The sequence below is a fragment of the Aotus nancymaae genome, unplaced genomic scaffold (genome assembly GCF_030222135.1).
Source record: "Aotus nancymaae isolate 86718 unplaced genomic scaffold, 86718_ANA_hifiasm-v0.15.2.pri h1tg000040l, whole genome shotgun sequence".
Classification (NCBI taxonomy): Eukaryota; Metazoa; Chordata; class Mammalia; order Primates; family Aotidae; genus Aotus; species Aotus nancymaae.
The window spans coordinates 21,096,737-21,120,445 of record NW_026988454.1 but is presented as its reverse complement, the minus strand read 5'-3'; the positions used below and the strand labels follow the sequence as shown (position 1 = coordinate 21,120,445).

The following is a 23,709-nucleotide window of genomic DNA, read 5'->3' as shown; positions in this document are numbered from 1 at the left end:
TCTTGTTTTTTCCTTAGGAAAGGCTAAGATAGCACTCTTTTATATCTTCTTTTGGAAAACCTTTTCCTGATATCTCAATGACTTTCTGACATAATGTGGATGTAGAGAGAGAATGAAATTTAAAAATTCAGAGAGGATGAGATTTTAAAAGTATGGAGTTCTCTAAATTTTTATACTTAGTGTTGATAGAATGCTTTCAGTTTTTCCTGTGCAATTTTCTCTGTGCAATAGTCAGTAGAGGTACCAGAGACATAAAATCATCAGAAGTCTGCCAGAGGATGGTAAAGAAACAAGAGATCAGAATAATTCACAACTAGAAAGTTCATAAAATTTTACTTTGGAAAATCAAAAAAGAATCTCTTCTAATTTTCCATCTAATAATGGAAGCAGAGTCAATGGTATGTCTGAATGGGAATTAGAAACCCAACCACTTCAAAGGACTCTTGTTGGCACATGTCTCTGATGCATGGTCCATCTGTGAACATAGCATTCTGCCACCCTGTCTTTAAGCCTGTGGTCTGGGAAGTTATATGGTCTCGTTCTGTGGTGTTTGAATAGGTATTTTTCATGGTGTAGCAAGATGGAAAATATAACCTAGGATTCAGAAAGATCTGTTCAAATCCCGACTCAAATATTTGCTGGTTGTGTGATGGCATACAACTTATAATCTCTTAAGCTTCAGTTGAGACTGTATTACCTATGTTGCAGAACTGTTGTGGGATCAAATAAAAAAATAAAATAAAATGTGCTAAAGGCCACTCTGTTGGGTACTGGGGATCCAATGATGAATAGGAGGCAGTTCAGACAGTCAAGCAGATCAGAGATGCACAGGGAAACCAATTATTATTTTCAACCACCAGCTCATTTCTCTTGTTTTCATCAGAAAAAAAAATCTTAATAAATGAGTGGTTTGTACACATTGTCTTCATCTCCTTAACTCCCCATTTCTTCTCATCTGACTCTTTGACCTTCCCTCTCCACCACCCCAGTGAAACGCCTCTTCTTAAGGTCAACAAAGACCTTAACATTGTCAAATCCAGTGATCACGTCTCTTGCCTCATTTTCTGGCATCCCAGTATTTGACCCTCTTAAACAATTACTTCCTTTTACAACACTTGCTTCACTTGGTTTCCACAGAAACACACTCTCTGGATTTTTCTCCTGTCTTATTTTCTGCTCTTTCTCAGCCTTCTTGGATCATTCTTCAACCACTGTACAGCCACTAAGTGTTGGTGTGTAGCAGGGCTCCTGTCCCATAACTTTAAATAACAAACTGATGATGACTTTCAACATTATGCCTGGTCACCATTACCTGAACTCTAGACTATATTTATATACAACTGCCTAAGTTACATAGCTATGCAGGTCAAAAGTGTATCTTAAACTCAGAATCTCCAGAAGGAACACTTGATTCTTAACTTCCTAAACTGCACCTTTCCTAGAATGTGAATGCATCACCTCAGTGAATTTCACTACTATCCATCTATCTACTCAAGCTAAAGAAAAAACTACATGTCATCCTTCATTGCTTTTTTTCCTCACCTCGCACATATAATCTCTCACTGAGGTCTGTCAACAGTATGTTCTCTACTTATTCTGAACCTACTTGTTTCTCTGCATCTCCATTATTACCATCCTAGTTCAACTTTCAATCACTGCTCACATGTAATAGACTTATAACTAGTCTCCTTGGGTCAATTTTACCCTCCTCTAGTTAAGTTGGTAATCAGAATAATTTTCTAAAGTATAAATCAGATTATATATTTCTCCTTGCTTAAAACCTTTCAGTGATTAACCATTACACTTGAATGCAGTTTTACAGTCTTGACCACAGTCCTCAGAGATCTGCACTGTCTGATTCACACACCACATCAGGGTCTTGGCAACCATTTACTGGTCACCCAAGTCTTCTTTCTGTTTCTGAAATATTTGAAACTCACTCTGCCTTACTGTCCTTACATGGGCTGCTTTTATTTTTGTTCTGCCTGGAATGATCTTCCATCATATTATTCACTTGGCTGGGTATGTCACAACATTTAGGTCTCATGAAGCTTAAACATCAACTCCTTAGGCCTAGTTAAGCATCCAACAATCTAAGTTATTCCTTCCCGAAGTTATGCCACATCTCAGCTTCCCTTATTTCATTTTTATCATGGAAGTTATCACTGCTGCTATTCTCTCTCTCTCTCTCTCTCTCTCTCTCTCTCTCTGTTGTATCCATCCACTGGATGTAAAATTGTCCATAAGAACGGGACCCTCTTTTGTATTGCTCAATGTTGTGCCTTTGTGTTTATAACAATGATATGGAATGACTGGGATACAGTATGTGCTCAACGAATTGTGTAAAATGAGGATTTTTTTTAAAATTAAAAGTTACACTAGAATACTAGAAGAGTGTAAAAGACTCCTTGGGAACTCAGAACAGAAACCTATAGCTTAATTCATGCAGAAGGTAATACGTGAATTGATCTCAAAGGATTAGTTGAAATGAATGAAGCTGATTGAGGTGGGGAATCTGACTCAGAGAATAAAAAATATCAAGGAAATAGAAGAAAGCGGAGTGTCATCCCAGAAAACACGTGGATCTGCATGGCTGAATTATGTGCTACGGAATTCTAGAGGAGGAATAGGATGTGGTCATGGAAAGGAAAATAGGAGCTGGATAGACAGAGAGGTCTTCTATGCTTTGCTAAGACATTTTTATAACTTCCTTAAAATGATCAGATGTCATTAAGGGATTATAGACAGGAGGATGACTTTGTCAGACTCATGATTTTGAAAGAATGCAAAGAACCTTAGGAGAGCAAATGGCAGGAGTGAAGCAGCGAAACTGGCTTATGCAGTATTCTCGAAGGGTCTTCTGAGGGCTTCTGCTGAGGAAGTCGTGATGAGAATGAAGGAAAGGTGATCCAATGCACAGAGAAAAGGTAGGATCCAAGTGACACCATGTTTTATTTGAAGGGAATTTTAAAGAGAGAGTCTTAGTCATTCTCAGTTTCCCCCTTTGAGTACAAAGTAGAAGGTGAGGCAGGACATTTTTGTTTACTTACTTTTTTTTTATTATTTGTTTGGGACAGATATCTATTAGGTGGTTGTCTGTGTGAGTCTGGATGTCAGGAGAGAGGTTTAAGCTGGAGCTAATGATTTAGAGATTACACACATCTATGGATAAACCCAAAATATGAGGAAATACTATGTAAAATGACAAGAACACCAAGAGGAGAGCTATGGGAAAAGAAAGGGAGAAAGAAAGGGAGTCTTCCAAGGAGTCTGTAAGTAATTTCTACAACAGAAGGAAAACCAGGAAAGAGGGATGTTATGGAAGCCTCAGGGAAGAGTTACAAGAGGAGCAAGAAACAACTGTCACATTCCACAGAGACGCCTAGTAAGATAAGGACGCTCTGCATAAGTGATCATGTATGCAAAAGTGCCTGCCACTTAATAGATGCTCAAGTGCATGCTTTTTCCCTGTCATGGTTGTTAACATGCTTAGCTTCCCTGCTAGGGTCAGTGATGCCTGAGATAACACTATGGTTTTGGTCTCTTTGTATCAGCAAAGCCCAGCACACAGCAGCCAATCAATAAAGCTTGTTGAATGTTCAATATATAATGCTATTTTTTTTAACCAAAAATTTGGGTAACAATTGAAATTGGTTATGAAATAGCAAGTATAGCAAGTTAAATTTTCTCTCAGTAATTTCTTGCGAAGTTCAAAGAAAAAATAAAAGCCATCATTTGGAAATTAATGTTGATGTCTTTTCTCTTAGCCCCAGATATATGGACAAAGTTTGGGAGCTCCTGAAAAAAATACTGCCCGAGTTTAAGCTGTCAGATGAGGCCAGCTCTGAAAGCAAAATAGCAGTGTTACATTCGAAATTAAAAGAACCAGGGAAAGAAGCGAAGGAGGGAAAAGAAGTAAAGGATGGAAAGGAAGTAAAAGACGTGAAGGAATTCAAACTTGAAAGTTCTTTGACAGCACTAAAGTCTCCTGAGAAAAGTGACAAAGTTCAAAAGGGTAAGATATTTTGTAACAAAATGTGATTCAATATGGCATTACATATAAATGCCTTACAACCATATTTGATCTAATGTGTTGCTGGAAAAAAAGTGGTCTTGTACTCACACAGTAAGGAATTCAAGGCAAGTCACGTCACGGAGTGCAGTGAGAAGAGATAGTTTATTGAAAACTCCTCAGTTACAGAGTAGGGTGTCCTCAGCAAGCAAAGGAATGTGCTGTCTTTGTTTTCAGTTTCTCTTATATAGGGGTCTTATCTATGTAAAAGCCAACCTAAGCTAAACTATGTCTATGTGCGGGTGTCCTGACGGTGTGACAAAATTTAGTATTTTGTTGACTTAAAAAAGTTTTCCTTGGCATTTTAGTGCATTAAGTACATCAAAGCATACTATAATTATCTTGAAAGTGTACATTGTTATGGGCATCAGATGGACATATTGCTATGGGTATTGGGACATCTGGACATTCTGCTGTTGTAGGAGTGTGTACTTGCAGGTATCTTTAGGCTGTATCTTTAGCTATAAACATGTAATGACTGTGGGGCGTGACTGGCAGGAAATGTGCCTTGTTAGTCTTACGATGGAGCTGAACTTATAATGAGGTTTCTCAGGGCCTCTGAGGATCCTGCTTCCCTAAGAAATGCAACTTTGTTGTCATTATCCTTTCTTAAGTTTTTGTGACAACAGCCATATAATTAAGATCTTTCTTTTCTAGGACTTTAGGACTTATAACGGTGTTTATTGTACGCAAATTATTGTTCCACAGTTTGCTTTCTTTGAAAATCCAAAGCAAGCCTCTACTGTGATGCTATTGAATTAATCTAGTATTGATTTAAGAAGATACAGCTCTCAATTTCCATTAAACACATCTTTCTCCTATTTAAAAGTAAAAAGTGGCAGGACACGACAAAGATGGTTTGTAGAATTCTGAGTTGCAAAGCAGGGTAGATGGTGGTACCATTTTGGATAGATCACAAAATGATTTTGAATATTTTGAATTTGAGGTGTCTTTAAGACAACTAAGTTGATTTTTCATGTCAAGACTCCTAGGCTGGTGATATATGCTTGGGAGTCATTAACAAATGCATGCAGAATTAATTCAGGAATGGTATTTCCCAAAGAGACAGTATAGAGTGAGCAGATGAGGGAGGCTTGAGACTGAGTCTTGAAGAAGCAGAACGTCTAAGAAGAGGTTGGTACAAAATGACGAGCTGCTGAATGAAGACCAAGGATCGGCCAGAGGAGCAGGGACAATATCAGCAGAGCATTTTGACATCAGGGTCAAAGGAAAAAGTGTTCCAAGAACCTAAGGTTGTATTAAATATTGTGAGAAGATGAACTACGATGAAAATTTAAATTTCTCAATTGTGTTTTGTGATATGGCGGTCATCGTGCACTTGCGAGTGATGGGAGTAGAAGATACATTGGAGGGGAGTAAGAAGGAAGCGGGAAGTAAAATAATGTATGAACAACCCTGTGAGAAGCTTGGCCTTGAAGAACAGGAAGCTGCAAAGTGAAAGCTGATAGGGAAGAATGTGGGATGCAAACAGGATATATATTTATGAATCTAGTGAAGGAGAATTGAGTTTTTTGAAGTGATGACTGAGAAGATCCCTCTGAGATGACTGCAATAGTGTAAGTTTTCTGAGAAGAAGGAGCAAGCTCTACACCCCAGCTGGAAGGGAACTGGGCCAACCCGAGGAGAGCAATGGCTCCTCCATTCTCATAGGTGGGCACAGGTCATGGGGGAGGATACAGGTATAGGTGGGTAAACGGGTTTGCTAGGAGAAGATGAGGACTTCCAACCAAAGACTTCTACTTTTTGTTTATACACAGCCTAGCTATGAGATGAAAGTGAGGTGGAGGTGGAAGATTTAGATTCTCACAGAGATTTAAAATAGATATGGCAAGGTTTGCAGAACTAGAGGAAGATTATCTCCAGTGGGCCTCAGCTGCCAAGTTTATTCAGAGTGGGGTTTTGCCAGATGGGTAGAATGAAATGACAGAGGAGCAATCTTATTTAGGGTATTGGCAAAAACACATTTTGGTGAGGACTGTTGTATACTATCCAAATTTCTATGTGAAACAGTTTGATTTTTTTCTATTTATAATATGTATTATGTATTATTTTTAAGTCAAAAATGCTGAATAGAAGTTTAAAAGCTTTTAAAGTTCCATTTGAAAATTATACATGCATTCAAGTATTGCTACCTAAAATGTTTTATTGAATTAAGGTAATATATATAGAAAATGCACAAAATAAAATTCTGATAACAAACTTTTTTAAAACCTAAATTTCCTGGTTAAATGTTTCATCCTATGATTAAAGTTATAGTTAAGATATATTTTTAAGTTATATATAGTTAAGATATGTAGTTAAGATAAATTAGTTATATGTTTATATCTAATTTAGTGTTAAGTCTACTGAAAAAGCTAAGATATGGGTTGGGCAGAGTTGATCATGCCTGTATTCCCAGCACTTTGAGAGGCTGATGCTGGCAGATCACTTGAGCCCAGGGTTTCAAGACCAGCCTGGACAACATAGTGAAACCCTGTCTCTATAAAAAAGAAAAAAAAAGTAAAAGAAAAATTAGAAGGATGTGGTGGCATGCACCTGTAGTCCCAGCAACTCAGGAAGTCGAGGTCAGAGAATCGCTTGAGCCTGGGAGGTCAAGGCTGCAGTGATCTGAGCCTTTGCCACTGCACTCTAACCTGGGTGAAAAAAATGAAACCCTGTCAAAAAATAATAATAATAAGCTAAGAAATGAAATGTATCGGCTGGGTGCGGTGGATCACAAGGTCAAGAGATCGAGACCATCCTAGCCAACATGGTGAAACCCCATCTCTACTAAAAATACAAAAACTAGCTGGGCGTGGTGGCGTGCACCTGTAGTCCCAGCTACTTGGGAGGCTGAGGCAGGAGAATTGCTCGAACCTGGGAGGCAGAGGTTGCAGTGAGCCAAGATCACGCCACTGCACTCCAGCCTGGCGCCTGGTGACAGAGCAAGACTCTCTCTCAAAAAATAAATAAATAAATAAATAAATGAAGCATATCTATTTTGGCAGCTCAGAAACATTATAAGTAGATGTCACAGTTTTTATATATGAAAATTAAAAAAATGAGCAACCTGACCAATGATGATTACAAACATTGCAGATGATGCAGATAATGAAATGGCAGAAATCTACTATTTCTGTCTCAGAATTGAGAGAGATTTGTTAGAAAATAAAAACAAATCTTCAGGAAAAGTATTTTAAGTTGAAGAAAAACATGTTTTACAGATTGAGTATATGAATGAGAATTCAAATGGTGGGACTAGTTCTGGATACAAGAGTTTTATTACCCAAGACATGTAGGCAATAAGAGGCTAGTTTGGAACTTTGGTCGCAGTCTGGGTGCCACAGGAAAATATTTTGGAGTCAGAAAACTGTGTTTCCTCTTAGTGGAGGACACAAATAAGGAAAATCTTAGAGGGTTCTCCATTTAGGACTTAACTTTCAGTACATGTTTTGCTGTGTTTTATTTTTGTTTTTAAAATGAGAAAATTACCTTGATACCATAATCTTATATAAATAAAATATATTCAAGTAATTATCTTCATGAAACAAATTATTTGCAGTAGGTAATAAGTAATGCTGCATTTATTTCATAATATATCTCAATTTTCAAAGTTCTTCCTGGCTTTATCGTGATGTTTCTAATTAGAGGGGATTGCGTTTTAGAGAAATTATGGCTATCATTTTACATTTAAATAATACTATTATTTTGGCCTTTTTTTCTTTAAGACAATGACTGAATAAGAAATATAATTTGAGGTTTTCTAGTTAAAATATTTATTGTCTATTTTTCATATGTTAGAGAAAGCAGATGGAAAAGACATTGGAAAGAAGAGAAGTAAAGATGGAGAAAGAGAAAAATCCAAATTCTCACTTCATGGTTCAAGACCTTCATCAGATGTGCAGTACTCTGTGCAGTCCCTATCAGATTGTAAGCTCCTAATTTCTTAGAATAGTAGCTATTTTAGTTGTTTCGTAAAATGCTGGGAAACGTTGGAACATAGAAATACATTTTCTCTTTTGAAATAACTAAACAAACTTATTCAAAGTTGCCGTAAATGCTGGGTTCTCAGATGGATGGGCGTGTGGGGCCGAAGTCCTACCAATGAGACAGAAGTCTGCTTGTCCAAGTTATGGTGCAGTTGTCACAGGAGAAGTGTCCACATATGGAAGATGCTTCTGCTGGTCACTTTCAGGTGTTTCTCTAAAAAATACTCAGATTAAATTTACCATCCAAATTAAGTAAATTCAAAGTTACTTGCTTGAGTGGTTAGATGCCAGTCACGAAATGAAACAAAAAGTCTACATCTGGCTCCTTGCTCACAGTGGGCCTCCAGATTTTTTACTGTGTTTTAGAAAGTAACTGAGGCTGGAGACTCTAGAAGTCATTGCTTATATCATGATATGACATGCACACTTTTTTGGGTATTGCATTGTGACTGGGTGGATGTACGAGATCTATTTATAATAGCCTCATTGTATGAAGGTCAATTATTTTTGTGAAAATGCTCAGGCTTCTCTGTCTATCACTTAAAATCACATTGGATAGCTTTCATTTTAATTAATATCTTTCCAATTTGGACTTCCACATTATCTCTAAAGACCTCTGGGCCACTGGACTTTTGTCCTCTGTACCAGCTAACACAGTCTAAGTATAATAGCCTTTAAGCAAATTGTATCAGGTTGAAAGAAAACATGCTGTAAAAAAAATGACACCTCAACCTATTCGGGAGGAAGACTAGAATACCTCTTTTGAGGCTTTATAGTCTCAGCTTTGGCTCATCTATCTTGATGCTTCCAGAGTGCAGGTTATCATTTTCAGCTCGTCCTTTATTAACTAGTCAAAAATATGTGATTTTACATCCAGCACTGAGCTTTATTAATAAATTTTTTTTTCCTTAATATATTATGATGATTTATATGAGGACATTTGAATAATTATGGCTTTTTATTTTTACTGAAACATGTCTAGTGATGTGGATAGAAAAAGGTCACTATTTTATTTTTAATTATACATTAAAAATCATTTTCTTATATTGATGCCTTAAGCAATCTTTTTTGATAGTGAGAAACATGACATTAGCAGATTTACTGATGGTTCTTCATCTTTGTGAAAATGACTAAAACTTTGAGCTCTTTCTTTGTGAAAATAAAAGTAATGATGCCTACCTTCTCCTGCTGAGCTTATAGTTAAGGTCATTCCAACACATAGGATGTGGTTCAGTTTGGACTGTGGAGTCAAACTGCTTGAGTTCAATATCTGCTCCACCAATGAGTGTATGAGTATCAGGCATGTGATAGAGCCTCTTTTAACTCAGATCTCTGTAAATCAGCATCATTGTATCGGTGAGGATCCTTGTGAGAATTAAGTGTTGAATCCAGGTAAAGTGCTTAGCACTTGTTGGTAGAGCTACATTTTACATAGTTATCGCAAAAGCCTTTGTTAATTTTTAAATGTGCTAAAGATACCATGTTAGAATGAATTCTATAGGAGTACTTTATCTGGTATAAATAAGAGGGTGAACTGCCTTCTCCCACAGAGTTAAATTGAAATGTATTTCTGATGGTGTTGTTATAATTCGTTTCCTTCAATCATCTGCTTTGGTTTCACTTGTAAAGGAGATAATGGATGGACATTGAGCATTGGTAATTGAGTTACAATCAAACTTATATGGAAAAAATAACATGACATTTATATTGTTTATGTTTTGTTTTCTTTTTGACACAGAGTCTTGCTGTGTCGCCCAGGCTGGAGTGCAGTGATGTAATAGCTCACTGCAATCTCCACCTCCCAGGTTCAAGCTATTCTTGTGCCTCAGCCTTCCAAGTAGCTGGGACTACAGGCATGTGCCACCACACCCAGCTAATTCTTGTGTTTTTAGTAGGGACGGAGCTTTACCACATTGGCCAGGCTGGTCTCGAACTCCTGACCCTAAGTGATCTGCCCACCTTGACCTCCCGAAGTGCTGGGAGTATAGTCATATGCCACCATGCTTGGCCTACATTGTTTATGCTTGATTTGATATTAGAATTACATGTTGTAGTTAATTCTGCTAAGTCACTGGAAATTTTAACATAAAGACCCCCTGTTTTATTAATGTTTTCAAAGTAGCATATTTATCACAACAGTCATTAAAATAAAATGGCACTCACGGTTTTAAATGCCATAAAGAAGATACAGTTTTATAATGGCAGAAGACATGTAAATTTATATATATATTTATGTCATCTAATAATATTGACGTGTACCCTAATAATGACTTGATATTTAAGATTTCATTTTGTTATTTTCAAAATAAGTGTATTCATTTAGGTACACTAGCTGACATTTGTTAAATGGTTCAAATGTCATATATATTTATTTCTCAATTAAAATAAAAAGACTAGTGTTAATCACTGCCAGGAAGTTATTTTCTGAATGGTGTTGAAGAGACCCATGCTCCTTCTATTTTCTGCCTCTTATTCCTCTAAAGTTCTATACCAGTGGGAAGAAAAAGCTTGCAGGATTGCAGGTGCAAGGCATCTGAAGTCAAAACAAGCTGTATTGTACATCATTTCTGGTCTTATTCTATTGAAGACATTTCAGTCCAGTGACCACACCTAACTTTAAGGGGAGTTGGAAAATGTGGAATATGGAATGTGGTAAAGACTGATCATTTCAGGAGAAAGAGAAACCATCTGGTGAACAACGACCAGTCCTTACCACATTCCACTTCCCTCATCGCCAGATACCCATGTCACTCTTCTTCTCACGTATGTGTTCAATACTTGCCAAGAGTTTCAATCCAAATTATTATCTGGTAATTGCATTTAGTTAAAATATCCAGGATCTCCACGTCATGCATATGCACAAACATGCTTACAGATGCAGCCATATGTATCCACTCCTGTCTGTCATGAACTGTTGAAGAGAAACACAGTAACTGCAATATAAACTCCACTCATAAAACAAAATCTCAGGGGACACATTGTAGTCACTGATCATTCGCAATTCTGAAATTCGACTGAGAAAGTCCTGTTAAGACCTTTTTCCTATATAGGTGAGGGGGAGGAAGGCAGCAAATCACACTGCCATGTATGCACCTATGCAACAATCTTGCATGTTTTTCACATGTACCCCAAAACCTAAAATGCAATAAAAAAAATAAATAAAATAAAAATAAAAGTTTTTTTTTTTTGTTTTTTTTTTTTAAAAAAAGACCTTTTTCCTGGCATAAAGGGGAAGTTCTTTGGCACTGATTCTGCTCTCTTGGAGGAACTCCAAATGATAAACTGTAAAATGGGTTTATGAGCCCACACAGTCTTACTCCAGACTTTCCACAACTATGATGTTATCTCTCCTCTCAATATCTATGAATATTAGTATTTTAAACTTTAAAACTTATTGAAAACTTTTATTCTCTAAATAACTTAATTTAAAATGTAATTTAAAAAAAACTTGGGTGCAAATTATGACATTAATTACAAATACCCAAGTTCTAGAAGAATGAATAAATTAGATCCTTTCAATATTTGAGAAAAAATGATTATCAGAAATATTAGAGATCTGAGTTTTGCAAGTAACTTGTTAACTACAGGATAACTTAGAATTTGTATAGTAATGTAGTATAGAGTTCAGTATCATAGTAACATTAAAAAACTGTTTCAAAAAAGTAAAAATCAATAACAGAATATGACTCAGTGGAGTAGTAAGTTGGATATTTTCTGACTGTGAGAACAACTGCTAGCTTTTCACAATTTTCTCCTCTTCCTAGGAACACAGTTATGCTATATTTTCCCAGCCTTTCTTAAGTGAGATGTGGCCTTGTGTCTAATTTCTAGCCCATAGGACATGAACCAAAGTGATACATACCAGCTGTAGACTGACCCATACCATGCTCTCAATTGCAATTCCCCTTTTGGTAGCTCAGTGCTGTTGAGAGCACAGCATTAAAGACGGCAAAGCCGCAAGGAGGGACAGAACGGGAGTCTGTGAATCACTACCTGGAGAGCTACCTACTGGTCAAGAAGTTTCATTTTATACTTTATATGAACAAAAAGAAACTATATCATGTTTAAGCGATATTTTTAGTGTGTTCATTATAGTAGCTAGAATTATCTCATGATAAATTAATTCCTGCCAGACATAGAGTACTAATGACAAGGTGAAAATATATGATGTTTCCTTAATAGTAGAGTACAAGGCAGTGAAGAAATAGTATGTCAAGCTTGAGGAAACCTGGAGTTCTACCTCACACCACAGCAAAATATTTGGTAAAACTGGAACCTGTGACAGCTTAGAAGTGAACCACATACTCAGTGAGTCTGGGTGTCTAAAATAAGTGGTTGAATGTCTACTATTTCTAGGCAGTGTTTGTTTGTAATATCTACTGTTAACAAGATACTTCAAATAAGAAATGAGTTCATGGAAGAATTATCTGTTTTTCCAAAATAAATGGGAAAAAATAGAGAAATTTCTAAGATCACAGAAAATACAAAATTGAGAAAGAAGGCTACTTCTTGACCACAATTACTTGGAGATAAGGCTGGTGTTTAAGAACCCATGCTCCTTCAATTTTATGCCTCCTATACTCTAACATGTGGATTCTAAAGTTCTACCCCAGTGACAAGTAGAAGAGCTTGGAGAATTGCAGGTGCAAGGTGTTCGAAGTGAAAACAAACTGTGTCGTACATCACTTCTCGTCTCATTCTAGTGAAGACAGTGCAGTTCTGTGGCCACATCTAAGTATTTAACAACAAAGGTCCGTAATATATTTTAGATATTTGTCCTGCCCAAATCTCATGTTGAATTGTAACCCCCAGTGCTGGAGGTGGAGCCTGGTGGGAGTTGTTTGGGTCATGGCTTGGTGCTGTCTTCATAACAGTGTGTTCTCGCAAGATCTGGCCATTTAAAACTGTGCAGCATCTCGCCCTACTCTCTTACTTGCTACCATTCTCATGATGTGAGACACCTGCTCCCTCTTTTGCCTTCTGCCCTGAGTAGAAAGCTCCCTGAGGCCTCTCCAGAAGCAGATACCAGCACTGTGCTTCCTGTACACTCTGCAGAACCGTGAACCAGTTAAACCTCTTTTCTTTATAAATTATCTAGGCTCCAGTATTTATAGCCACGCAAGTATGGTCTAACACAGTCCAGTAAAACTTCAACAACACACCTTTTTGCGCCAAAGACGGTTAAGACTGCAACCTCTTTGTTGCAGCTATCTTCAAAGTAGACTCTATGAAGCAAAGAAGCAAAGAATTAAATTATCCTTGGGAATTATGCCCAAGAAAGAATATGGACATATGGGACTGTTGAAACAAGTAGGTTAGAAGCCCATTAATATGAACTTGTAAAAAACTTGTACTAAGAAATTATGAACTGGTATAAAAAACTTGTACTAAGAAATTATGAACCTGCTATAAAAAGTCTTTTACTTTTCAGCTTTGCACCAAATATTGGACCTGCAAACATTTTATTTCAGCTTTGCATCAAATATTGGACCTGCAAACACTTCCTGGTAGGAAGTGGGCTAGAAAACATTCGAGTCATTGTCCTCTTTAGATATTGCCACACAGAATAATAGACAATAAATAATTGCCAGAAAGACCTTGGATTACTTTACACTTCACACTTCTTAACTGTGCACTTGACATGTTACTTTATCTATAATTCAGTTCACTTGTCTGAAAAATGCTGTTAAAAATAGAATTTATTTCATAGGGTTTATGTGAACTGACTCAGATAAAATATTTAGGTCTTAGCACAGAGTAGGAATTCACTGAAGGTTAACTATTCTAAATTAACTAATTAACTAAATACCACATCTGAAAAAATCAGATATAATCTTTAAAAAATGTTTATTATGGATTTGTAGTATTTTGGGGTTTGTCTTACTGGGACTCAATATTTCAGTCTCTGCAGACAAACACCTTAAAAGTTAGTTGGGGAGACAGCATACGTGGACATTAGATGATAACTTACATCATCAAACAAATGTAGCATAGATAAATGAGTAATGTAGGGAAAAAGCAATCAATATGTGTTGGCAAGATGTATGAGAAATGTACAAATTTCAATTTTGAAATGTAAAAGTCTGCTTCTGTAAGTTTGGCAGATTTTCATATCTCCATTCTAGAGATATACTGGGTTGACAACTAATTTATATTTTGTGGTCTTAAAGATATTATTCTTTTGTAAACATAGTATCAAATATAGTTAAAAGTGCATAAGTTTGTAAAAAATAAAATTTTTAATTAAAAATAAAGAAGAGGCAAAAATAAATGGACTTCTACTTATTTGTCCAAAATATTTGCAGGACCAAAAAATACTGAATAAAATAGTCAAAGTAATTTCAGGGATAAGAAAAACATAACAAACAAATAATCAATGCTCAAAAGCAAATTCTACCAGCATTAAACATTTCAAACTAAATTATTTATGTCTTACATCTTCATGGAAATATTTATTTTACTTATGTCTTCTTTCTTTTTGAAATGACAAAATGACATAGAAACTCCTGGACTTTCTTTAAGTTCAATACAGAATAAAGATTCTATCTATGAAAGCAAAGAAATGCTTCAATTTAAAAATAGTTCCTTTTGAATATGCTCATTTGTGGACCAGTCTGTGCTACACTGACTAATAACTAGAGTATATTTATATAATAACTCTTGGTCATGAGGTATAATAAGGCCTTAAATTATTAAATATTAATATTGTGAACTTAAAATGAATGAGACAGGCTATACAATAGATACATCTTTGAGATTTAACATTTCTTAAATTCATTTTACATCCTTTGTGTATTTTTCACCAGCCAAAGATAAGTTGATTAAGGCAATTGAACAATCTGGAATGAGCAACTGACAGACGGATTTTGACTTGAATTTTCATGACATAATATATGTTTGTTTTCCAGGTTCTTCTGCAGTACAGACCCCTCATATGGTCATATATGCAACATTTACTCCTCTCTATTTGTTTGAAAACAAGATATTTTCATTAGAGAAGATGGTAAGCATTCAAGATTAGGCAACAGTATGATTGTGTGTGTGTGTGTGTGTGTGTGTGTGTGTGTGTGTGTGAGAGAGAGAGAGAGAGATTACTTGCTGTGGTAGAAGCCACATGAAAATTTAAAATTCTATCCATGGATGTCAGTTTCCCTATCTTCAAAATTAGATACTCGACCTAAGGGATCTGACACATCCAAAATTATCTTAGATGATTGCAATAGCTTTGGGTAATTATTTAAAAAAAAAGGAAAAGAAAATAATATATAGTCACATTTAATTTTATAGATCCTTCTATTATATACAAAATGGAGGAGAGATCCAAGATGGCTGAAAATGATTATATAGAATTTATGTATTTCAGTGAAAATCATAGAAAACTGAAAACAAGACAAGGATGCCATTCCTATTCAACATAGTATCGGAATTTCTGGCAAGGACAATCAGGCAAGAAAAAAAAATAGAGTATTCAGTTAGGAAAACAGGAAGTCAAATTGTCTCTATTTGCAGATGACATGATTGTATATTGAGAAGACCCCATTGTCTCAGCCTCAGCTGATAAGCAACTTCAGCAGTCTCAGGATACAAAATCAATGTGCAAAAATCACAAGCATTCCTGTACACCAGTAATAGACAAACAGAGAGTCAAATCACATGATTGTATATTGAGAAGACCCCATTGTCTCAGCCCCAGCTGATAAGCAACTTCAGCAGTCTCAGGATACAAAATCAATGTGCAAAAATCACAAGCATTCCTGTACACCAGTAATAGACAAACAGAGAGTCAAATTATGAGTGAACTCCCATTCACAATTGCTACAAAGAGAATAACATACCTAGGAATACAATTAACAAGGGATGTTAAGGACCTCTTCAAGGAGAAACATAAACCACTGCTCAGGGAAGTAAATGAGGACACAACAGAGAGGAAAACGTTCCATGCTCATGGTTAAGAAGAATCAGTATCGTGAAAATGGCCATACTGGCCAAAGTAATTAACAGATTCAATGCTATCCCCATCAAGCTACCACTGACTTTCTTCACAGAACTGGAAAAAAACTACCTTAAATTTCATAGGGAACCAAAAAAGAGCCCGCATAGCCAAGACAGTCCTAAGCTAATTGTTTTCTTATACATTTAAAGAATTGTAGAAAATTTAGAAAATGTAGTGAAAGGAAAACAATTAAAATGTTCATAGTATAAATGGTAAGGCATAGGCCCTGTTAACATTTTGGCATATATACTTTGATTTTTCTCCTATACTATATTCTGTGTTTGTATGTGTATACTTTTTTTTACTGGAATCATACTTTATCTTACATTTGGAAACCAACTTTTCACTTAACAAGATATTGTTAACATTTTTTCATGCTGCTAAATTTTAATCAGTATCTTTAGTGTTCACCTAGTATTTATGAATTTTCATTATTTTTAAGCTATCTATTGTTCTTGGGCAGAGAAACAACTTTTCTCTTTTCCTTGTAATAGTGAAGTCCATCAAGTTATTATACAATTTATTTAAACAAATGCTCTACTGCATTTGGGGTTTTTGAATTCCAGTCCTATCTGGGGACTCTAGACATCTAACATTTTATTATCAGGATTTCATGATGTGAAGTCATTATATTAAAATATACAACTGCATGGTGCAACAATACGATTATATATGAATGTTCATTTAGTTGGTTAGAAAGAGCTGAGTTTTAAAACTTGAATGGAAATTAGCTTGAAATATAAATATTCCAATTGAATGATTATTATGCTTTACTATGTGCATTACATTTGTCCTTTAGATTATGCCTGGGGAGCATGTTTCTAACATTTTTCCTCTTCTTTTTCTTCCCCTTCTTTCTTCTCTACTTTTTTAGATAAAAATAATTCTTTCTAGCAAAATTTTACCATATAACAGTGTTCACATCGTAAGAGGATAATGTGCTATCCTGAATATGGCAGTTTCACTATTTTTAATCCAAAGTTAGAAAACATTAGCCTTGGTTAAATAGCGGAAACAGCATTTGGACTGAATATTAATGCCAGCAACATTCAGCAATCTAAATGTACTTCTAAAGCCTCTCCCAAGTCAAGTCTCTTGCTAATATTAGGGCTGGCCATCTCATGCCTGCCTTTCTTTTAACCTCTTTGCATGCTACTGGCCTAGGTGCTGTCTCATATATGCTAGTGAGTAAATGCTCTAACTCACTGGACAACTGAAGAATACCAGCAATGCCCCGTCAATGATAGACTGGATAAAGAAAATGTGGCACATATACACTATGGAATACTATGCAGCCACAAAAAGGAATGAGATCATGTCCTTTGCAGGGACATGGATGAAGCCAGAAGCCATTATCCTCAGCAGAGTAACACAGGAACAGAAAACTAAACACTGCATGTTCTCACTCATAAGTGAGAGTTGAACATTGAGGACACATAGACACAGAGAGGGGAACATCACACACCTGGGCCTGTTATAGGGTGGGGGTTGAAGGGAGGGAACTATGAGTCAATAGGTGCAACAAACCACCATGGCACACATATACCTACTAACAAACTTGCACATTCTGCACATGTATCCTGTTTGCTTTTTTAGAAGAAATTAGAAAAGAAAAAAGAATACCAGCAATGGATTATGGCATGCCATAGTCCCATGCCTGAGAAGTACTCAAACCCCTTTTAAAACCGCAAAATGTAAGCACAGGATAAAAGCATTATTTAAAAAATGGGATGCAAAATAATCCTTTTGAACTTTTGGTAGTGCTACCAAGAAACTAAAATTTAAATAGTTTGTTTTTAATTTAAAAGACTAAGATTAAAGACTAAAAACTCCTATCTGTTTATTCATTGGTTAATTCAATAGATTTTTGAATTATCTATTATATGCTAAACAATATGCCATGTTCTGAAGATACAATGATAGGCAAGATTGACAAGGTTCTCCTCACAAAGCTTAGAGTCTAATGAGGAAGGCAGACAACTGAGTGAATTGCAATAATACAGTTAGAAGAGAAGGAATACACGGTGCCTGCCACATTGTAGGTGTACATGATTTAACATTTGTTGGAGGAGTAACCAAGTGAACATATGGTTAAATGAATGAAAAAAAAAATGAATGAAAGACACATAACAGAAACATGTCATTTTTTCTAATGGGTAAGTAGCCAGGGAAGTCCTCCCAAAGGAAGAACTGTTTAAGCTGAGACCAGAGAAGTTAGGCAAACAAATGGGATAAAGTGTGTTCAAAGGAGAGAGAATCTTACATTGGAAAGTGTGGAGATGAAGGAGATCACTGGGTTCAAGGAACTACTAGATATTGAGATTGTAAGGGGAGAAGACTTAAAGGCAGCTTGAGGTGTGAGTGACAGTCAAGGCATAAAGATTTTTATAAATCCTCCTTTTGGGAAGGTTTAAGGTTTAAGGTGCCCAGAAGTTCTGGAATTAGCCCATTGTCTATAACAGTAAATAAGTGACTTCCAAGGCTGTGATGAACTGACTAGTGTGTCACCATCTTCCTGTCTTGCCTGCTGATTATTTTAGATTAACATTCTGTGAGGGTGATCTGGTTTCCCTGGTAAATATCAGAATATAATAGAGATACAATGTCTTAACAGTATACCTATTGGAAAAATTTCTGTCTTAATGAAATTTTCTTAAATGGAGTTCATTGCTAAAAGTTACAGCCTCAAAGACAGTGAGATCAGCTGGTAAAATAAAGCCAAGAACTTACATTTATTTAAAGAAGTGGTAAAAAATACAAGAAAATCAAGAACAAAACTTGGGAAGTAGCAAGGTGTTATAAATTACCCTACATTATCCAACTTCTCCCTCCTCTGGGGTATTCTAAATGGTTTTAGTTTTAATTAGATATGGGAGTTTTAATAAAGGCTTCTTCACCTGCCCAAATCCAACCCTTGCATCTTTTAGAATGTTTGAAATAAGATGGAGTGAAAAGAGTGAAAGGGTCTTAGGAAAGGAAACTTCTAATTTAAGTCTTACAATGAACTATGCAGCAAATGTATATTGAGTGTCTATGAAAAACTCAGTGTTTCAGGCACTATTGTAAATCTCTCTCTTCCCCTAATTGTAACCCAAGGAACTTTAAAATCCTTTAACAAACTTTCTTAGCATCAAATTATAATTATAATTAATAGCATTACTTTACATGAATCAGAAGTATTGTGTAAATACATTGAGAATAATATGAAGTACAAAGAAGAATTGTATTTAAATTTCTTGTGCTAAAATCATGTTAATACTTTGGCAGGTTATTCAAATTATAAATAGGTACTAATACTGGAACTTATTATTTGAACAAATCCTTTACATTTCCAAATGCTTTAAATCATTTTATTTTCTAATGCTCTACAGTTAAAAAAAAAAAAAAAAGGCTTTCTTTTTTAGACTAAAATTGGTTGCAATGGCAGGAAGAAATTAACATATGCAGACCAAAAATTATGACTATTAAATATCTGGAACTTATTCAACTTATAAATACCACTTTGAGTTTGACTTCTATTTTGGATATTATTCAAATGTAACTTTTACAGTAATCCACCTTTCATGACTACTATACTAAGGCATTGTCTTTCCATTGAAAGAATTATTTTCAAGTGTTGGCTTGACTCATGGAAACTTTTAAAACCTAACAGGGTTCAAGTTGTAGAAAAAGGTTTAGATTTTAGAACATCTATGGAAAAGTTTTTTTAAAGACCCTCTAAGACGTAATTCCAGAGTTTTCTGATATTTTTTAGTAAGTTGCTAGATATTCAAAAGGCCTAAAGAGAAAATGACAGTTTCCTTCACTTCTTAATATGGTGACTTTTAAAAACCGTTGCATCCCTTTTCTCTGCATTTTGAATATTTATAATACTTTAAACCACTTTGCTGGACTCACTAGTGCACTGATTAATGCCTTCTTAAAATTACTACCCTGACCTTGGGAAGAACTTTCCTGTCTCATGGATTTCCCACCTCAGCGAAGATTAAGCTCTACAGCAGAGTCATGAGAGCAAGGCAGTTTCCACTCGAAGTAATAATTTGAAATAGGCTGATAAGTGTGTTTCTGTTCTAATTTAAGTGTCTGTTTTGTAAATTTACAGTCTGGATTGTGGCTGTTGCATGGAAATCATTGAGACAACGTAACGATGAAGAAAAATAGTTATTGATAAAACCGATCAAAATTGATTTTAATGTAGTTAATATTTCATTTTATTTTACTTTAAATGTGAAAGCCAGAATTTCGCTATAGTATATATCACTTTAACATTCACATACTTTTTTATTTCTTTTGGCATGGTTCAGGCATAAATCAGTAACATAAGTTCTACTTGGGTATTATTCTGAATTATTCCAAAGCAGGTTGGCTTCATGAGACCTAACATTAGAATATGGGGAATATCTGCCTGGGCAACTCCTTTATTTGGCAGGACAAAGGACAGCCTCTATTCCCTGCTGTTTTCTGAATTCCTCCATTGCCACATGTCATCATGGGAATCTTCTGTGGAGAAACACATTGTTAGGGGAGGAGGGCATAAAGTGTAGACAAGACAGCCACTTACCACTTTATTTACCTGAACACATTCAAGAAAGGAGCCTTAAAAAAATTAGGTAGCAATGGCTAGTTTTTTTATTTACATATTAAGCACTAGTGTTAAAGCATTAACCTGTAAAAAATAATGGCTGATTAATTTTGGACTAAAACTGATGTGCTAAGATTTTGTACAATCTCATAGAATCTTAAGCTTTTAGAACTGAAAAGTGTCTTCTAGTTCCAGTCTCCCATTTTGTAAATAAAGAAACAGGGCTCCAGAAAATTTAAAAGATGGAAAGAAATACAAATGATGGTAATGTTTATATCAGGAGAGGTAGAAATATTGAGTGATTTTTTTTTTTCTTATTACCACCATATTGCTTTGTTGGTGATAGTATTTTTATATTGGGAAAAGTATTATTTTAAATGGAGGAGAGTGCTTTTCAATCTACTTTCCATCTCTTAGGCAGATTCTGCTGAGAAACTTAGAGAATATGGGCTTTCCCACATCTATAGCCATCCTGTGCTGGTGACTAGAAGTAGGTCTTGTCCTCTGGTAGCACCACCAAAACCACCTCCTGTACCTCCCTGGAAACTCATTCGTCCAAAAAAGGAAACTGTTATAACAGATGAAGCTCAAGGTATGTATCATGTTGTCTTCAAATCCTTCTAATTAATGTGTGAAAGCCTAACAGTTTCATTTGTGGTGAAAGATGTATGTCAGGGTAAACCTTCCAACATTGCTTCTAAAACTTACCTTTAATTTTACAGCAAAATTTTATGTCTTTAAAGGATTAATTCTTCACATCTCAGAAGCTGAGAAGTTTGGTTAATGTCTAACTTGACCACATATATCAAGGTCATTCTTTGAGTGATGGCATTGTTATTATTAGTGCGATAGAAAAGTATTTTGTAGCAAAGTGCTTCTGCTTTTATGCTTACAAACACTTCCTAGTTTTCCTTCCTTCCCTCCTTCCCTCCTTTCCTCCTTCCTTCCCTCCTTCCTTCCCTCCCTCCTTCCTTCCTTTCTCCCTCCTTCCCTCTCTCCTCTCTCCTTCCCTCCCCTTCCTTCCTTCTTTCCTTCCTCCCTCCCTTTCCTTCCTTCCTTCCTCCCTTCCTTCCTCCCTCCCTCCCTCCCCTCCTCCCTCCCCTCCTTCCTTCCGTTCTCTTCCCTTCCTCCCTTTCTCCCTTCTTTCTTCTCTTCCTCCCTCCCTTCCTTCCATCCTTTCCTTTATTGTTTCTTGAACCAAAGGCTAGCATCCATTTAATGCTTGAAAAGAAAACAAATCCTTTATATTTAAATGCTATATTTTGGTTAAATTCACAAAGCCTCTTAAAACAGTTATTCATTCAGGGCATCAAGGAATAATTGAAAAGAAGAACAGTGAACACGTAGGTAACTTCTGATTTTGCTACTGATTGCTGTGTGATTCTATGTGAGTAAACATTCTTTAATACACTGGGGTTAAAAATCTAACAATTGGTAGGATGCTGTAATGTCAGTGTCCTACCTAGAGGCTCTTCATGGAAGTTTCCTTCTAAATTGAAAATTAACAGAAAATGGGCATAGAACAGTCAAAGAAAATTTATGTATTCCATGCCATAGTCTGTTTTTTTCCCTAACAATCACCCCTAATGTTTAATTTCGTTGTTCACCATGGTGATGCATGTGCTGTGTCCCTTATTCATTGAGAATCTATTTCCTCTAGATCAGCCTCAGACTTGTTTAGGAATATCCACAAAACCTCTCTTGACCTGCTGCTTTCTTTTTATCTCATGATCTTTACTTTGCTATAGTTTTTTTCTTCCACTGCCGTATTCATATGTTACTTCACATTTCCTCTTCATATCCTAAGCAATTGTGTTACAGAGGTTAACTAAAGGAACACTTCTTTTAGTAAAAGACTTTTATAGAAACTCATTCCTGTACTTGAAATAGCAGCAAATGCCAAGTAATAATTCTCTAAGACATTGCTAACTTTCTCCCTTAAGACTTAATTGTTTCACATACTCTGAAAAGAAATTGAAGAGTAGATAAAAGAAATTGAATATTGGAAAGATCTATAAATTCTTTCAATAAAAACTTTATGTATGGTTGTATATTCCTATTTCACTCTATTGAAGTTTTCTGAGTAAATAGTTAATCTAACCAGTACTGTATTAAAGTGTTAAATTCTGCATGCAATCCTGAAAATTTTTTTAAATGTACATCATACTTTCTAATGCTACTACTTTTTAGAGTTAATAGTAAAGAAGCCTGACCAGTTCCTTGAGATTTCAAGTCCGTTTTTGAATTATAGAATGACTCCATTTACAATTCCAACAGAAACGTAAGTATATAACATTCTTCCTCACCAATGCGTCTTGTTAGTAAATATTTTGTGATGTGTCTGGTAAAAAATAACACCAAATGCAAGCATTTTGAAGAATATTAATTGAAAAATAAGCCCAAATATATGTAAAAACTTTAAAAGGATATTTCCTTGAATTTTTATAACTTGTAGTTACACTCATCCACTTAATTAACAAATAGTTTTTGTTAATTTTTTGTATGTGTTATGAACTGAATGTTGTATGCCCACCAGATTCATAGGTTAAAGTCCTGACTCACCAATGTGGCTGCATTTGGAGATAAGGCCTCTAAGAAAGTAATTAAGAGGAGGCTGAGGCAGGAGAATTGCCTGAACCCAGGAGGCAGAGGTTGCGGTGAGCCGAGATCGCGCCATTGCACTCCAGCCTGGGTAACGAGTGAAACTCCATCTCAAAAAAAAAAAAAAAAAAAGTAATTAAGGTGAAATGAGTGATAAGGCTGGGGTACTGGTCTGAGAGGATTAGTGACCTTGTGAGGAGAGACACAACAGAGTTTCTCTCTCTCTCTCTCTCTCTCTCTCTCTCTCTCTCTCTGTACAAACACAGTGGAAAGGCTATGTGAGCATGCAGAGAAGGCAGCTGTTTGCAGGCAGGAAAGAGAGTCTTCATAAGAAACACACCCCGTTGGCACCCACCCTGACTGATCTCAGACTTCCAGTCCGCAGAAATGTGAGAGAATAAATTTCTCCTATGGAAGCCGCCTAGCCTGTGGTATTTTGTTTTGGCAGCCCGAGCAAACAAATAGAGACCTT

At 35.9% G+C, this 23,709-nt stretch overlaps 1 protein-coding gene across 5 annotated transcripts in view; it reads left to right on the top strand.

Moving 5' to 3' along the window:
- The window catches only part of ADGB (androglobin), a 212,328-nt gene that overhangs the window by 75,497 nt on the left and 113,122 nt on the right, over positions 1-23,709 (top strand). For 4 of the 5 annotated variants that reach the window (XM_012452674.2, XM_012452694.3, XM_012452667.3 and 1 more), the window contains 5 exons: positions 3,768-4,015; positions 7,874-8,002; positions 14,970-15,064; positions 21,054-21,228; positions 22,827-22,917. In XM_012452674.2, the coding sequence (XP_012308097.2) occupies positions 3,768-4,015; positions 7,874-8,002; positions 14,970-15,064; positions 21,054-21,228; positions 22,827-22,917 (738 nt within the window). The remainder of the gene's footprint in view (positions 1-3,767; positions 4,016-7,873; positions 8,003-14,969; positions 15,065-21,053; positions 21,229-22,826; positions 22,918-23,709) is intronic. The other variant, XM_012452684.3, reaches the window with a different exon arrangement.